Below are 18863 nucleotides of genomic sequence, written 5' to 3' on the forward strand. Positions count from 1 at the left end.
CTGAATAGGTAGCAGCCCATGCAGTTTGCATTAATTTCTTCCTTTATGATTTTTAGAGCACTACAGATTAAGATATATCCTAAACATTTTGAGTGTTTTCAAATTTCTAACTCTTTTTCCTATAATGTATCAGGTAACCTGCTTGTGAATAAAATACCTAGTGGTCCTCAGTGGAACAACAGTTCTTTCATTTCAGATGTACAGGATTACTTTCCAATATAAAAGAGGAGGGATTAAAGGCTTATTGTACGTAGCTGATGATAAACTCAAGGGGTGAGATGGAGAAAAGTAACTTACTTGGGTAGAAAGTGAAAGAAACATTTTAAATATATGTTAAGCACATTGTATATACAGTAGTCTGTATTATCCAATTCATTGCATGTTAGAGTGGGAAATAAAATTCTTAAATGTCATCATCATCTTTTTTTTTTCTTTTCCCCCAGGATGATTTATTATCCTGTAACAAGAGAAATAAAACATATGTTGAAGACAGTTTGGGGTGGGTTAGGACAGAATACTGTTAGAGCTTCTTAAAATGGATTGCTTTGTGTCACCAGTTTCACATTAGCTAATGTTTCTATGTTTGTATTCTAGTATACTTGCATAATGAATGTAAGGTTTGTCTCTGAGGAGTATTTATAAAGAAGTACGTGGGTGAAATCTGTTATTGCAATGGGAGTTAATGAAATTGCTGAGTTTTCCTGAAAATGATGACTAAATAAGAAAAAAAAAATCTTATTGGAATCTTTTGGTTATTTCTTATGTCTGAGTTTCTTCCTTTCCATGCTGCTTAAAATAAAGTTTAAAGTAATTTTACCAATTTTTTATTTCAGTTTCCTGCAGCCTTTGAATTCAATGAGTTATTTTTGATCACCATTCTGGATCACCTTTACAGTTGTCTCTTTGGGACTTTCTTATGCAACTGTGAAAAAGAGAGGTTAAAAGAGGTAAATAATTAGTGTAATACACATTCTTCATTTGCTGATTTTATACGAAAATGATTAGAAGCCAAGACCTAAGAAAATCTGAGCTGTGTTTTTGGATACATTTGTCATGTAGTCTTGAAAGACAATGCAGACATGAAATTTCATGGTATGAGGAATATTTACTGAATGCCCTGCTATTAAATAAGGTGGCACTTATTTTTCTGTAGGTATTATCTGTTCAGGGGTTTGAAGGTTTTAGAAAGTCCTCTTTCAGATACTTCTTGCCAACATATACAGATTTAAATAATCATTATCAAATTATATTAGCATTTCTTCTGCTATTTCCAAAGGAACTCCTATGGATGACTTTGCAGGTCACTTAGGACATAATTAGATGGAACTTATGGTTGAACATTACAAAAATTTAAAATATCTGAATGAATGAAGTTAGGACTAATGAAATACTTTGAGTTTGGGAAAAAAAAAAAACCTTAAAAATTTGCTAATATTCCAGGTACACTTTTGCTTACTTTTGGCTTTGTTGGTTTTAATACTTCATATTTTTTAAAGCAAGTAACAGTTTCTTGCCATATTTAGCTTTGCTATTTTTTTTTTTTTGGTTTGTCTCTACTGCTTCTGTAGGGAAAAAGTTGCATGTAAATGCCACAAGATGGAGCTGAATAACATGTTCTCAGCAAATGCAGGGTTTCCAGACAGCTTTCTTTCATCAATGAATAGTCAGATGCAATTCTCAATAAAGAAATGCAATTTAAGACACAGCGGTAGTAGAAACACATGCTTTACAACACTGAAGGAGTGTAAAATTGCAAGATGAATCTGATGTAAGTTCAGATTTCCAATCTTTGATCTAACCATGATTATGCTGATTACATTTAGAATAATACAACTTTCAGAAGTGCAAATAAAGATAAAATAGGCGTTTTAAAGCATAACATCAATTGATAGGAGCAAACAGTGTGAATGGGAGAATTGAATGATTATTTTTCAGTGATGCTGTTTTGGATCTTCCAGACTACATATCTCTTCACAGATTTTCTTCTCAAAGCTGATTTAATTATTTAATTTTTTTTTAAAGCTGGTCAGTGTGTAACCATGTATTTAAGCAGCTGTAAACATTGCTGTAAATTATGAGCAGTACAGCTTTCTTTTGCTCAACTAGACCTTAGTGTCTCTGAAAATAATATGCCTGAATCTCCTTTCTCAGTTAGCCTTGGACCAGAATAAGTGTTCAAATGTTTTGCTAAAGTTTTAAGGCTGTTTAATGATCAGGACTGGGAGTGTTCTCAGAGTGCTTGTAATTTTCTAGTAGATAAGGTAAATTTCACAGACAAAATTACTGATGTGTAGATATTAGCTACACGTTTTAAGGTTTTGCAATCCATATAATTTTGGGGTTTTTTTCAATCAGGAGGTAAGCACAAAGACTGTATCGCTGTGGTCCTATATAAACAGCCAGTTAGATGAGTTCACAAACCCTTTCTACGTAAACTATGAAAACCATGTCCTGTATCCTGTTGCCAGTCTGAACCATTTGGAACTATGGGTGAACTACTACGTCAGATGGAACCCAAGGATGCGGCCTCAGGTATGAGCTTTCACATGACTTTTGTATTTTAGTGAACAGCACAGAGATTAAAAAAAATAATTATTTTTCATAGTGTTGAATGCAGCATTTAATTTCAAAAGTGTTCATCTGTTGCACGTATTTCAGCTGATAGGGAAAAAGGTGATTTTTCTCGAAGAAGATGCAGGATGCGTTCAAACTTGGTAAAATAATCTTTTCATTAAAGTCACCAGTAGACTTGGGAGTTACAGTATCACTTTATTGGCTTGTGAAAGGTAACAGATTAACAGTCTTTGTTGTCAGAAGATTACTTTTATAACACTTCTATAATACTTTGTAACACTGTTTAATAATGTTATTGCCTTAACCTTCTGGTAGAGTTTAGTGTACCTTTGGTTTTAATCATGTTTTGCCCTTTACCAACAATGATATAAAATATAGCAACAGTTTCTGAAGGAATTGGACTGCGTACTGACTCATTTTGTAGGTTCTCTAAACTTAGCATCACATAGATGCTTGTTTGCAGTTGACCTTTACGGTTTCAAGCTGGCATGCTAAAGATTAAACACTCCCTATACATGCTCCTTGATTCATCCAGTATTTGTTCTTATAAGTAATGTCTGCTATTCAGATAAATCTCTAAATCTCATCAGACAAATACTCCATATGCTCTCATGCTTAGAAATCTGAAGAAAGAACATTCAGTTTGTGTCGCAACCATAATATATCTGAGGGTGCTACACCATCTCTTTATTAAGGTAACAGTCCAAGGTACCCCCAAGCATATTATGATTAATTACCTGTATTAAGTGACTGCTCAAAAGCTGCTTTCATCTTCTAGCAGCTAGAATGAGATGTGAGTTTCAAATTTATTAGACACCCAGAAGTCAGAGGCTGTTGTAAAAGATGCTGTGCCAAGGTAAGTTTCAAGGACAGTACACTGGTAGACATCCAGGCATCTGAGAAATACCTTTTATAGTCCTGGAAAAGTCTGGATTGCGTGTTTTCTCACCGAGATGTTTCCTCTGAGCTGCTTTGTTTCCCTTACTTGTTCTATTTTGGTTGATGCAGTCCTGTGACTGTTAGGTACCTGTTAGGTGTTAGTATGTGTTAAAACTTGAAAGGTGATGTAGTTTAATCTTCATGGTTTTAAAATAAAATTGTCAACTGCTTTTTAGCAAAATATCGTCTTTCCCTTAGCCTGTTTGCTGAAAAACATTTGCGTGGTTTATGCACATTTTAGTATAATTGACCTGCAGCAGTGTCAGTTTATTATTTGTATTTAATTGAGATCTGTAGGCCCTGAAAGTGAGCAGGCTTTGTAAACACACGTGAAGGCTAGCGCTGGTCTAAAAGAGATGAGAGTGGGGAAGAGACGACATGATGAGAAAATATCAGAACTGTCATATACTTAGTGGCAAGCCCTGCTCACTGCCTCTCTGATGGAGAGCGCTCTGCCCGCTTCTGTTGGAGAGCACTCAGGCACTCTAGCATGTGTGAATCATTGATCTTCACTGGTCTTTGAGAACAGGTCCCTCAAATCAGCAGGTTGAAGGTAACAAAATTTGATGATCCTAGTAACTGCCTTACCTTTAGTACCACCTGTGTTTCTTGAAGAACTAATACAACTGCTTTGGCTTTTTAGATCTACCGCATTAGCTTTGTCTTGTGCAGATACATCATGCCTTTCCTCTTGTCTCTGGCCTGAATTTATGGGATATTTGTGACAAATATTCGGAAGTGTTTCACATCTACTTGGATAAATTTGCTGCAGAAATTGCAAGGTTTTCTTGCAGAATTGTGTTCTCCAATCTAATTATGAAAGCACAAACTTATGCAAACAAGTAAATAACAAACTTTGTCATCACAATATACTGAGTTTGCTTTCTTCCGTATTTGCATTGTCTAGTTTCACACCCTGGTAGCCGATTCAGTAACATTCAGACCCATTCAGTAACAGCAAAAAAGACAATCACCATTGCGAAGCCTAGCAGGTCTTCACTTATCTTCAGTGAAAAGATTTTTTAAACAGTCAGTGGATTTACTAAAAGAATGGGCATCTCTGCCTACTGAGAAAAGGTGATTTTGTTGAGTAACTTTTAATGTGGTTCTTTTGTTTTTCAGTTGGAATAAGAGAAAGTTAAATATTTAATGTTAATGTAGAGCGCTGTGATGAATAGCAATTCAAGGCAACCTCAAGTACTGTTTTATCAGCTGTAAAAACTTCTTTAGGAAACTAGAAAATGTTTAATGTTTTCTAGGAGCTCACCAAAAAAGGAGACATGCCTAATTACATGAGTTTATGGAAGGATGAAGAATAGTCCTTTAATATAATCAGAAGGGGTGTTTGATACCCATTATCAACCATCTTTATGTTATGGCAGAGGAAATTCGCAAGAGCAAAAGGGCAGGTTTTTGTTAGAGGCAATATTTTAGGTTTTCTAATTTCAGCTTTTATTAGTGAGTGAGGCTTGAATTTTTAAATGGACTGAGAGAAGTTAAACATTGCACTTCATTGACTTTTCTATTGGAAATGGGCAGACATCACCTTTAATTTTTTTAATTTTAAAATTACTGAATGCTAACTGGATATAAGAATTTCTTTTTGCTTTGTTGTACTTTGTCTTCAAATATCCGTGTCTCATCAGATCTCTAACAGTACAGTAAGGTCTGATCATATTCGTCATTGCACTAGGACATATATAGTTCAGAGTTATTCTTATGTTCTGTAAAGAAAAGATTGCTTATAATGATATATCTTCAGTTCTATCTACATTTTGTGGGAGGCTGAATTGGTGGTTTTGATGGTGTTTATTTGCATCAAGCGCCTCGTTTTAGGATTACAGCTATATTGTAATAGATGCTGTGCAATTAGGTGACAAGCAGTCTCCTTCCACAGAGTTCAAACAATGTGGAAAAGTCAAGGTTAAATGTGGACATCCCTTGCAGATTCCCTTTTTGCTAAACTGTGCTTCAACAAGGTCATTCTAGTTCTTAAGTGAAATAAAATGTTCCTTGGTTTCAGTTTGGAGGTGTTATATCATTATTGACTTCTTGTCCCAAGAAAATGAGATAGATTTTAGTCCTATCTTATTTGAGTTCATTGATTGAGAAGATTTTTCAGATTTGCCCTTTCCTCGGGTTGGAGAAATGTGTATTTGTATGCAACGTGTGGAAGATAAGCTCTCTCATTCTCTCATACAGAGGGGTGTGCTCTGTGGGTACCTGTTACTGGTCTTACAGATTACCCTGCTGGTCTGGAATAGATAAGACTATATGATGCTTTTGAATTATTTTCAGTTGATACCATGTATTTCTCTTTCCTATGTAGTCAGTCAGACCTCTTCTTTACACTGGTTTGAGGAGTTCTGGCTGCCAGATGTCAGTTAGTTATCTGCTTGGGCAACTCTGGAAGGTGGGGAGAACACAACAAATGATTTTCCTGATGTGACTTCTGCAGGGGCAGTATTTTTGAACTAATATACTCTTATCATTCATATATGCGGAGCATGAGTAAAAGTTCTGGTCCTTTCAATTCAAGCTGTACCTTCCTATGTGAGAGGCAAGGAAAAGAATGTGTTTTAGTCATAAAATTTACAATCCATTAGGATATGTTTAGTTGGTTTTATGCCTTCTGGAAAATGCCATTTTAACCCTTGGAGTATAGGGCTTAAACTTACTTTCTTTTAATTGGTATTTTTAAAATTTTTCTGTGCCAGCTAATTTTTCTTCAAGTTCTGTTCTGGAAATTTGGCCACTGTGCTAGAGATAATATCATAGGAATCCCTATAAGTTTTTCAAATTCATTCTTTCCTTTGTGTGTGTGGACTTTCATCCAGAATATAAGGCTAGCACCATCTATAACCTAGGAATTCAATTCAGCTACTGGAACGGGATCATCTGCTAAAGGCAGTCTTCAGAGCTACCACAAAAAGCTAGGGAAAGTCTGTTCATAGGTTAACAGCTGGCTTAAAAAAAAGGAAAGGAAAAGGTAGGGATAAATAACTTTTTGTTCAGTATATACAGAAATAATTTGGAAAGCATGTAAATAGGTTACAATGCTGCTTTTTTTTATGCTGCATATGGAATTGTAGAAGGATTTGATGTGTTGAACAGTTGAGTGATTAGATGTCAGCTGAACTTCAGTGTCAAGAAACACAAAATATTGCATATTTAAAAGAACAAATAAGAAGCTAAGTGTCACTGGAAAAATTGTTGAGAATAAACTGGAAAACATAATTACTGAGGTGCTTTATCCTGCACATAACAGGATAGGACTTGCTGTCTGGCACGTTGGGCGTTTATATTATTTATACCTGCCTTCAGTCAAGTTGCCTGGCGTTTTCCTCCCCGAGCATGTTGACATTGGTTGTAATATTTTCAAGGTTCATACATATGATTTAACACCATTTTGTGGCAGGACAAAGCCATTATATGGCTCTGGAAATGCTTGGCATTGCTGGTCCATGATCAATGGTCCTGAGTCCATCTTTTTGCATGAAAGAACGAAGCAGGAGATGTCAGGAGAAGGAATCGCCTTGAGTGTTAGTTAGCTGAGTGTTGCCCTAGTTACAGAGATTTCATCCCTGCATCTACTGCAGAGTTTCTTGTGAGACGAGGCAAGTTTCTTACAGTACCGGAGTTTTTCTCTCTCTGGGTGTCTAAGTCAAGATTTCTTTACTGCAGCTAACTTACATCTGCAAATAAAACTCTCAGCATTCAGTTGCTATGGAATAAAATAAAGACTAACTGCTTATCCTGTGTGCTGAAAGAATCTGTAGTTATGTAAGAAGAAAAAAAAATATTGGTATCCTGTAATAAGCACAGCATCAGAACATGCACAGAAAGGGAGAAACTAGTACTGTACAAATAATGTTCATTTTCGGGTGTTTCTAACATATTTTGAAGAGCAAGCACTCAAAGCATTGCTGTAATCTATCAGATGTCTAAATTTAAATGGCCTGTAGGTTTTAACAAGCAATGGCATCTGCTTGTAGCATGTAGAGTTTCCTGAGTCTGGAAATCCTTGCAGTTGTTTGCAAAAATCTCCGTTCCAGTTCCCACATGGTAGGATTCATAATTTCTGTTTGCTAGTCATTGCTTTTCCAGAAGGCCAAGGGGTTCTGCTTGGTTTCCCAAGAGCATACTTCTACAATAAATGTGGAAGTATTGATTATTATTGAAAATTGCTGTTTTCATCATTTGAGATTGCCTTTTCCTATGACTATACTGTTAACTAGGTTTTAAAAGCAAGTCTGTCAGAGTTCCAGCTCTTCATGAAGAGGAACAAAAAGCTCAAGTGAAATATATTGTTGTCTTTCCAATGTACAGAGTAGGTTTTTGAAAAACCGACAGTCTTAAGTCAAGCAATGAATTTAAAATAACCATTTTCCTTTGCAGCCTTTCTTCCCTGTTGCTAAAATAGATAAAGTATACTCGCTGAACAAGACAAAATGCATTCACTGTTAAACAATTTTCATGTGAATGACTGTCCTTGAGCTAGTACAGTAATACACAGTAGATATCCATCCAATTAAGACTTGGCGGTACTGTAAGTGAGTAGCTATTATAATTTCTTTTATACCTATCCTTGTGTTGACAAATTTTGCTATCCAAAAGCACTCCAGAATCCTGAAGGATTACTTGGGAATGAAAACCTGAAAATCAATACTGAAAGCGAACTCTAGTAATTCTGTGAAGAGGAAGGTTTGAATTTTTTAGGAAATGAAGCTGTCTTATGTCTAGATGGTTTTTTTTATGTGCTGTAGTATGTATATTGTATAGCATAATTGTAGTTTCTATGTGCGTATAATTAAAAAAATCCACAACTTTATCTTTCCTCAAATCCTCACCCAGCAGGAATAATTTATTCTAACTGTGAAGCAGCATGTTCTGAGAGGTAAAGTACACCAGGTTCTGCTTTCGATGTACATGTGGATAATTCAGTTTAAAAAATTGTTTCATATCAATGGTATTTTCATCAATAAAGAATGTTTCTTTAGCAGTGTTTGAAGCATTTTTCAGCTCATTATAGGCAGTAGGTACCTTATCTTTAAAAAAAAAAGTATCTGCTTTTGAATGCCATGGGCAGCAAAGCTAGCTAATCAGGAAAGTAAAACCCCACCCGTTTTAACTGGTTAGTTTGCAGGACCCTACAATCGGTTTTTTCTGAGTGAAGAACGTTACTTGGCTCACTCAATTTTGCAGCATTTTGCTATTTTTTACTGATTGGGTGCAGGGTTTCAAGTATTGCAGGTATTCCTAGCAGTGAGAGAATTGTATCAAGTCTTACAGGGGAAAGAGGCTGCTCGTACCAGAAAGAAGAAACTCTCTGGAGAGACAAGGCAGCTGGCAGTATTAAAGACAAAGGGAGAAGCAGCAAGTAGTAGGGACAAAGTGCAAGAGCAGAAGATAGATATAGGTGAATAGATTGTATGCGAAGGGGGACCAGCTCCTAAGTTTAATCATGACTTCATGCAGAAAAGTTGGACTGTAAACTTAAAAGAATGTTGAAATGGGCAAAAATGCGAATTGTTAAAAGGCTAGAGAAACCTAAGAACTTCACTAAATAAAATCATCCTGATGAGTTGATTTTTTTAAAGTTAATTTACAAAAAATTAGTTCCTTAAGATAACTCAATGAGAGAGGGTAATGGAATAAAAATAGGGATTTGAATGGAAAAGGATACAAAACTTGGCGAGAGCTTAAAATCAAACAAAAAGATGCTAGAATCATGGACAACTGGATAAATCTTTAAAGCTTATATGTAGTGCTAAGGGTATTGCTCAGGATGAGTAAAAGGAGTAGGGACACAGGGTTTGGGTAAGTGGCTGGAAAAAGTTGGTTATAAGTTAGGGAGGGGAACAATGTGCAGTCTCAGTCATATTCCTCTTCATTTCTGAGTCAATATTATAATAGCAATTCAAAGGAAAAAAAAACCCACTGAAGAATCTTCTCAGGGTGTTGCAGGTAAATTCTTCTCCAGCTTTTACAGGGCCAGATTTTTGGTTAATGCCTGGAGGAAGGTCAGACTTCCCAAGGATCTTTTCCCCACTACTTAGTGCTGCTGGCAAGCTCCTTTCTCTGGTCCCTGCCTGGATTGTATTGCTAGCTATATGAGATGTAAATGCCAATTTTGTTTTGGATTGATCAACTTCTAATCTGTTTTTAGTAAATTTTATGTGATTAGAGAAATCTAATTTTATTTCTTATAAATAGTCAAATGACACAATTTTTTGATGGGGTTAACCCACCAAAATCTGTTAAAATGTGGTACACACACCTTTATTTTTCTACTTTATTTTTTACTGGAATGTTTTGCTAAATAACAGAAATGAAATTTAATGTTTTTCAGCACGTTGGGGTAATAGTTTAAATAACACGTGAAAAACATCCTGAAGACCTCGTGAGCAATGGCCCAGCCGATTTTCCAGCTGTAGCCTGACAAAACCGCAGATGCGTTGCCGGGTTAGGTTTCATCTTTGTAGGTTCCTCTTGTGCAGCAGAAGTAGGTCTTTGCTTTCCCCTGGAGTATGGACAGAAATGATGGGGACCTGGCTGTACTGGCCGGGTGTTGCCTAGCAGCATTACTGCGATGGCACGCTGGGAAGCCGGTGTTACAAAGGAAAGGACGCACACCCTTCTGAAAATCTAGTATTGATACAGTGGAGTACAGAAGCAAAAAATAACTTGAATGTGACTGGGTGGTGGGTCCAGAGTCATCTTTTGAGCTTCCACTCCTAATTTGAGAGGCAGGATGAGAGTAGAAAACAGTACATCTGCTGACAGACTCCCAACAAATTCTTCTCAGTCAAATCAATTATATGATTTCTTAACAAGACTGTAATAAAAGCTTGCCATGGAGATACTACTTGTGCTGTGCAAGTATACACTTCTAGGGTTAAGGTGGTAACAAGATCTTTTAATAAACGATCTTCTCCAAACTTCTTGTTCCTTACAGAATCTGTCACTCTTCCACTTCCTTTTATTCTAAACAGTGGCAAAGTAAAGGAGAACCTTGTTCACAGCAAGCCATTACAGGTGTTATTGTGGAGGTTGTTGGACCCATTCCTTTCTGAAGCAGGCTTTATTTGAGAGAGGAATCGCACGCTGAAATATAATGGCATGAAGTGACAAAAACGGAGATAGTTACTGTAAGAATTTGCGCAGGATGGTATGAGGAAACACTGTCAGCAACAGGTCTTTAGGAAATGTGGAAATGAAATAAACTACTTCTGTCATTATTTTCATGAGTTTTGTGACCGAATTCATTTGAAGATGCTTCATCCTCCTACTCATTCTCCTCCTTCCAAGATAGTAGGAAGCCGCATAGATCCAGTTCTATTTGGTTCTCTTAACGGTTTCATTTAAAAAAACACGTGACTTGAGATTGAGGCTTTGTTTGGGGCATTTCACCCCCTTTTCCCTCTAGCACCACTGTCTATCTTTCCGTTTTTTACATTTAAATTAGCTGCTTTTCTCAAAAATGGGGAGTTACAGTAGAAGAATTTAAGACATCTGGGAAAAAACAGCTCTTCATACCATGATGTTTTTCAGGTCTTTGTATAAGAACTTCTATAATATTTTTATGTCTTTCAGCTGCCTATACCACCTTTTTCTTACCCCATGAGTATGCAATTCTAACATGGACCTTTATCATTAATAAATCAGTTATTGTCAGCTGCTTTAAAATACTCCGAAAGTGCTAAAGATTTCTTTAGACTGAATTTGATGAGTTATTTCATGACATCAAAATATGTATCGGAAGTTTAGTGTGTGAAGTCTATTTTTGGAATTTAGTTGTTCTACATCAATGTGCATCTACATGTGTCCTGGTTTTCGGCCTGCATAGACTAAATTTTCACAAGAAGCTGGGAGGGGACACAGCCAGGACAGCTGACCCAAACTAGCCAAAGGGATATTCCATAGCATGACAGCATGCTCAGTATGTAAGGCGGGAGCTGGCTGGGGAGGAGGAGTCGCTGCTCGGGGACAGGCTGGGCATCGGGTTCCGCACAGTGAGCAAATTGCATTGTGTATCACCCGCTTTGTATATTCTTTTATTACTATTGTGATTTTCCTCTCCCTTCGCTGTCCTAGTGAACTGTCCTTATCCCAACTCACGAGTTTTGCCTTTTTCATCCAAAAACTGGGAGTGAGCGGCAAGCGAGCGGCCACATGGTGCTCAGCTCCCGGCTGGGGCTAAACCACGACAACATGATGCTGCGTTAAATGGCAAGCAACAAGAATCTTTTCCTGAGAAAGACGTGACATTAGGAAACCAATCGTGTTTACACTGCCATATGAAATGGCATGATGGCATGATGTAGGTAGAACATTCTTGCAGTGTTTACATCTAACATGCACTTACTAAAAGATGGGCAACATTTTAAAGGTGACCACTTTATTTTTTCCATTGTTAGGCCCTATTCTGCCTTGCTTACAGCTTTGCTGGATTTTAATGATTTGTATTGAGTCACCAAGTATGTGTGTCTGACTGAAGTGTTTTGTAAAACTTCATCCAAGAAGGCTCAGTTGCTTATGAGAATGTGACTAAGAAAAATGTTTTCCCATATGAAAATATTGGTATTGTAGACTTCTTTTGTTGGGGTGAGGGGCTCTTTTTCTGTAAATATTCCGTCTCTAGGGCAAATACGAGATTTTAGTAAGAGAGATTATGTTTCAGAAATGTGTCTGCTCATATCCTGGAAGAAATTCATCCAATTTGGAGGTCTGAGGCTGGAACAATCTCAGTGGATTCTGAAGGACTGAGAATAAATGAGAATAAAAGGACCGAGAGATGGATTTGATACAGAGTCTCTGAGAGTTGTGACTAACTGGGAATAGGAACTAGGAGTGAGTAATGCCTCAAGTATTGGAGGTCTTTGCATGGAATACAACCTGGGAAAGTAGGCAGGAGGGGGCATGGCTGCAGGCAAAGGAAGAATTGTCCCGTGGGTGAGGGAGCAGGATGCTGCTCTGGAGAAACCAAGTTTCTCCCTACCTTTGCCACAGGATTCCTCTGTTGGAAGGGAGATCTGCTGGAGCAGAGTGGTCACCATGTGTGTGCTGCTTGTTTACTGGCTGTCCTGCTTGATACCCACGAGGCCGAATTGCAGAATTCCTATGTTCTCTGTTAAATCGATTTGAGATGCAAGGTATGCAAAATTAGGAGGTGCTTGCTTCAGATCCTTGTCTGTAAAAGCGGAATGTTAGTACTCCCATACCTCATTAGGGTGCTGTAGAAAGAAATTTGTTTCTTGACATGAGATGAAAGTACAGAAAAGGAAACCTAAGCATTTTAAGTTCAGAAGAATAAATAAAGGATGGGGTCAGACCCTGCAAAGAAAACTAAATATTGAATAACTACTCACTAATTGAGTAGCATCAAACTGTGCACTGAATAAATGAGGAATACAAGGGGGAAGCTAGTATTTTAATGTTTATTTAACCAATGACTTTATACAGATGTACAGCAAGGCTGAATTGAGTTTGGAGAAGTAATCTTCATTCTGACACCTATTTTTTTGAAAGCGTAATATTGCAACCTTAATGTTGAAGAGTTTTTTGTGTAATTCAAATATACACAGACTTTTAAAATGTCATTATTGTTATTTAGCTAATTTATTTAAAGACAGTCTTGTTCTTTGAGATAGATGCATGGGGAGAACAGCACTTGTATCAAAGTTTGAGCGTGTGTCTTGTTGAATTAGGTTCAGGGGGGAATGCAGAAGAAGGATTGAGATGTGCAGTCACTCTTTTCCTCCTTGAAGCACTTTACACAGCGTGCCAAGTTCTGCAGCAGCTTTTGTGTTGTGTATCCTGAAAGGATTTGTAGTAGGTTCCCCAAAAGCCAGTTGTATGGAATTGCTTTTTATGAGCTTTTGAGCATTGTGCAGTGGAACACGCCATCTAATGCCCGTGTGAAAGGTGTCTAAGAGAAATTGGCCTGTTATGCTGAATCATGATTAAGCTGTGCAGAAATCAGGTGTACAAATTTCCTGTGACCCAGGGCTTGCGTGACTAATGATACCAATGGTAAATCACTCTGTTACAGACCTAAGTGTTTCAGGAAAATGTCTTCATAAGGAAGAAATCTGACGTGGGAGTGTATGAGGAAGGGATCTTTCACTTGAGGAAAGAAAAAAAAAAAAGGGTGTTCTAATTCCAGAAAGTCTTGGTCTTCAGTGAAATTTTAATTTTTCATAGTGTGTATTACAGCATCTTGGACAAACTTTGTCACCAGACTCAGTTTTGCCATGTTTTTAGGTGTATGCATTTTCTGTAGACCACCTCAGAAAAAGGAGATTGGCTTTCTGGAGGGGGTGCTTTGTGTTTGATTAGTGAAGGAGGCTGTTGTGTCTAGACTTGTGGCCTCACTTGCTGAAGAGTTTGTATGGTGGATGTGGGAGAAGATTGCAAGAAGGGAAGGAATTCATTGCATAGCAAAGGCAGGACTTCAGGGTCATTGGGAGCATGGTGCTGTGCAGCGATTGTTCTGCTGAAGACCCAAAAAGTTACACTTTTAAAATTGCTGTAAATGGCATGCTGGATGAATTGATGACTCCCAGGGTACTGGAAGCAGCACTTTGTGAATACACTGAAGTTTCTGTTCATGGGCTAAGCCACAAACAAGAAAAAAGCCTATGGCCAAAAAGATGTTGACCTAAACCAGACTGTTTGATGCCATTTTATTAAGTTAGCACTAAAATTAGAAATTAAATGGTATTTTCCTGTTTCAGAAACACAAGTGTTAGCTTTTGGAAATGCCAAAATGAAATGCATGGATCTTTGATGAACTTTCTTTAAAAAGCCTGAATTGACAAAAATATAAATTGCGACTGAGTTGTGTGTTGATGGCGAGAAATGCTTTCTGGTTTTTGATTTCTTCTTCACATAGCACTGTGTGAGAATTTCATGCTCAGGTGTGGGTCCCAGCCTTGTAATCACTCTTAAGCAGTTGGACGTGATCGTGCATGAATGCAGTTCCCCGGAGCCTGGCATTCCAGAATCCCAGGGTATAAATTACTTACAACGTCTAGCAATCCATAGATTTCCCATTGCTGCATTTCCCCACGATTGTCTCACCAGCCTGATTAAATTATTTTCCCATCTTGCTCCTTCCAAAAGCTGTAAACAATTAGAGTTTATACGGGGTAAAATAAATTAAAAACAATTTACAGTCAAACATTTTTGGCCTTTCTGTGGCATTTGGAAGAAGGGGAGGTCTCTTCGTGCTCGTCTGAGATAACAGATCCAGCTGCAAAAACCAGTGTGGCTTCCATCTTCCTTTGGCCATGAGATAGTTCAGTGTTCCAGATGAGCATGAAAAATGCCTAGAAGTCTGATGTGGAGAGGTGCATCTCTGCTGTTTTTTGGCACTGTCAGAAGTAGAGGCAGAAACCTGATCCACTTCTACGAGAGGTTTATCAGTGTGACTCCGGGAGGTCCACCACAAGCACAATTCATTTGGCTGCTGCACTTTTCTTACTGACAAGCTGGAAGGGGTCAGACTCTTGGAAAGCTGCCTGGTTAGAAGAGTAACAAGATGCTCCATACGGAGCCAGCTTTGTGAACTCTACTCTCTTTACAAAATTAAGTTCTGTCCCAACAGGCAGGGGAAATCGTTCCTGGGAAAGGCATTTTAAGTTCAACTGAAAGTGGTATTGATAAGGGATAGGGGTACATCGACTGGAATATGTATCTCATCAAGACCATTTGCAAATGTCTTTTGAATAGGTTTCCTGCCAGCTGTGGTGTTAGAAGGGGACAGTTTGCTGAAGTGTTTCATTTCAAGTGACTAAAGAAATGCGTTCCCTAAATATTGATATACTGAAATTCATAGGTGTTGGATTCAATGTGTGACTGAAGGAAACAGTGGAAGCTTTGCTTGAGAAGATAACTCGCTATCAGAGTCAAAATAAACCTTTCCTTTCTTCACCTGCCAGGTCCCAATCCATCAAAATCTTAAAGAGCTCCTCGCCATCCGGACAGAGCTTCAGAAGAAGGTTGAAGATTTGCAGCGGGAAGCTGCTACACGATCCATTTCTTCCTCCTCTGATAGAGGTTCATCTCCTTCCCATTCAGCCACACCGGTGCACACCTCTGTGTGATGTGTAACAAAAGCCATGTGAAAAAAAATGTGTCAGGTAATACAGAGAGGAGGGTGAAATGCTTTTCCCATCACAAAAGGATTGTGAGTGACTTGTAATTGCTATGATCTACATGCCTTACTCTGTGTCTGGTATTATCATGATGAGGCCAAAAAGAGCTTCAATAGATGTGATGTATTTTCTTGTTGGCAGTTCCCACGTGTGTTTTGACATCTCTAGCTAAATCACCAATTGTGAAATTAAACTTTGTTTTGAGCAACTAACAATTTAACCATCCTAAAAAGGAATCCATCTGCCAAGCAGACAGGAAAATGCCTCTCACACTGCCTAGGGTACCATGCCTGGTTGAGAGAATCGGATTAAATGCCACATGATGCTTACACAGAACACAGAACGTTTTTCTGAATGGGAGCTCCTTATTTCACTCAATAATATATATATATATTTTTTTTTTTTTGGCTAGAGCAATTTATTTTTTTTAGGTAATTAATGCATATGGAAATTGATTTTAAAATAAATGTTTTCCAGTGTAGTCAGTTTTACATTTTGACTAAATATGCCATTAAAAGTGGATGAAGTTAAGCCTGATTTATCAAGTATACCACACTGACTTGTCTGATGTAATATATTTGGTAAAGCATGTATTTTAGGGTTTTTAATGCCTTTTGTACAAGTTGAAATAAAGTCTTTTGACTGTTTAGCTTATTGTTCAGTTTCAGCCTCCTGAGCGAGGGGAAAACTTATTCATGTCAGAGTCTTGTACAAAGTAAAAGTTTGTTTTCTAGCAAATGGTAATATTTGGGGTTGGAATGACACCCAGCTGTGTAAATTGTATAGTCTGTATAGCTCCACATTTTGTTGAGCGTGTTTTCTTTTAAAGTGTATACACAAAATGCAAAGCTGTGTCCATTTATACACATGTGTATGTGATGTTAAACATATGCATACTCCCGTGGGCTTAAGCTGTAAATTCAGAAAATGGATCCTGCCTGTCCAAACTCTTTTGAAGACCTTAACTTGTAATGACTTTGTTTGACAAAGTTTTTAAATAATATGATCTTAATTGGTATTCTTGAAATAAAGCCTCTTGGCTTTTTGTTTTTTAAATTGCTGCTAGCATTTCTTTCTGTAAAGTGAGTAATTTAATGGTGTTTTCATACAAAATATGCATTCCCAACTTTCTTTCATATCTCCCCCCCCCCCCCCCCCGATATTTGTATTGGAGAGATTTGATTTCTATAACATCCAGCCTTTTAAAAAATTATTCAGTGGCCTTCCCAGAAGGCCCAGAAATGCTGAAAATTTTCCCTGGATTGTTTTCCTTGCCGTGTTTCATGAGACTGTGATTCTTCACCTTAGGGCGCTTAAATACTGCAGCTCTGCTTTTTGACTCGTGCCTGTATTGCTCCAAGTTCTGCTGGTGGGATTTAAGCCCCATTCTTAAGAGCCAATTGATTCTATATGCTGATTGTGGGTTTTACCGTCTGTGAGTATTTGTTTATTACTGCGCATTTGTTCTTAATACACGATGGCGCTTTCCTGTTTCTCTGCATTCATATATGCAGCATATAGTTAATGAGTAAGGTGAGCCGCTGAGCACTTTTGCAACTTCAACTGGAACGGCTGATGTGCTGTATCCAATCTTACAAGTTTACTGTGCAGTGCAGAGTACTTCAACACGTCCTTTTTATTACGGTGAATGCTTTTTTATAATAGATACTCACCTACAGGAACAAAGTTTAGGAAGGCTTGCAATGTTGCATCTCTTAATCAACCTCAGGGTTTTTAGAAATAGATGGAAGATGTTTTCCTGTAAAAATGGTTCTGCTGAACAGTATGCCAGCAGTGAATTTTACATTGCCAGAATACGTTGAGCTGGTATTGAATTAAACTCTTCCATACTTCGGATTTCCTTGACATTTTAACTGTATATTAAAGCACATTATCTCTAAAATGCAGCGCTAAAGAAAATCTTTTGAAGTTTTCCTCTTTATTGCTGCTAACAATCACAACATTTTCTCTATAATTATTGTAAAAGTGATGACTGGATTAGCTTGCGCATTCTGAGATTTTTTTTAAAGCTTAGATTCCTAGAGCTAAAATCTGAGAATTTGGTTTTGCATAGAAGAATACCAGTTATTTCAACTTACTGGCTGTTTATCCACAAGTTTCAACATAGCTCAGTGAGTCTTCCATGATGGGAAGGGAGAGCACTGGGGAGGGGGCCTGCTGTCATATGTGTAAGCACAGCGGATGGGTTTGCATGTACTACCGTGGAAATTTTCAAAGGTATTATATAGCTCGTATATGCTAGTGAAAGCATCGTTTTAGATTGAAGAGCTGACTGTCTCTGTACTCAGTCTGATTCCTGAGAATCAGATTTTTTTCCTATTGATTTAACAACTAATTCTGTCATTATTTTTTATTTTTTAATAAGGCAGCATTGAACTGGTTGAGGAAAGAGCAGAACCCTGTTCCCTGTCTGATGCACCTTGGACAGAACTATTAACTTCTGATTGAAAAGCTGGATTTTCTTTTGCTTTTGTTTTTGGTTTTGATTATACTGAGTGTAAAGAGAACGTGCAAAGACAGCAAGCAGTTAAATCTGACCTATAGGATTTTCCTATTGTCCCAGAATAGGCTGAAGCCTTGGTAACCAACTGAAACATTTTTTGATTGTAAAGTAAGTTAAGTGAATCATCAGCATCAGACACTTTGCCATTTTAGTCCTGTTTCAGAGCTGAATTACACTTTTTCCTCCTTTGTAGATAAAAGTATTTTTTGTTGTTGTTGTTGTTTCGGTAAAATGGAAGGCTTTTAAAGCTGGTAAACACGCTTATCTGCCTGGTTTTGTTCCCTGCATAGGCAGCCTTCCTTTCAAGCAGTTAAAGCTTTAAACAAGAAGTGTTTGGTTTTTCTCTTATTTTCCAAGAAAAGCTGTACTAATTCATATGCTGCATGCAGTAACACCAGGAACGGCTGGTTCTCTAAAAGCTGGAAATAAGGGATCAACAACTCCCATTCACTGAGCCCCACAGCAGAGGACAAAGTAAAATGGACAATTTAGAGTATTCCCCACGTGAAGTATTCATGTTAAAAAGCAAAAAGGAAGGTCCATTTGCTGTGAAATCACATCTGCTGAACTAAGTGGGTGTCATATTAGAGATCCTTTTACTGCCAGGTCTTGTGCAGTTGGGAAGAGAGAATTTTAGTTCTGCAAGTCAGAATTAGCTAGTTTGA

The 18863-nt window shown here is 37.6% G+C and overlaps 1 protein-coding gene across 5 annotated transcripts in view; it reads left to right on the forward strand.

Annotated features, from left to right (window-relative positions):
* MTMR1 (myotubularin related protein 1) overlaps positions 1 to 16730 on the forward strand; it is a 39711-nt gene extending 22981 nt beyond the window's left edge. For 4 of the 5 annotated variants that reach the window (XM_075763467.1, XM_075763466.1, XM_075763471.1 and 1 more), the window contains 3 exons: positions 834 to 947; positions 2356 to 2532; positions 15459 to 16730. In XM_075763467.1, the coding sequence (XP_075619582.1) occupies positions 834 to 947; positions 2356 to 2532; positions 15459 to 15623 (456 nt within the window). In that variant the 3' untranslated portion in view covers positions 15624 to 16730. Of the gene's footprint in view, positions 1 to 833; positions 948 to 2355; positions 2533 to 10471; positions 11621 to 15458 lie in introns of those variants that run through there. The other variant, XM_075763470.1, reaches the window with a different exon arrangement.
* Positions 16731 to 18863: the final 2133 nt, after the last annotated feature.

The sequence above is a fragment of the Balearica regulorum genome, chromosome 11, assembly GCF_011004875.1.
Source record: "Balearica regulorum gibbericeps isolate bBalReg1 chromosome 11, bBalReg1.pri, whole genome shotgun sequence".
NCBI classification, from domain to species: domain Eukaryota; kingdom Metazoa; phylum Chordata; class Aves; order Gruiformes; family Gruidae; genus Balearica; species Balearica regulorum.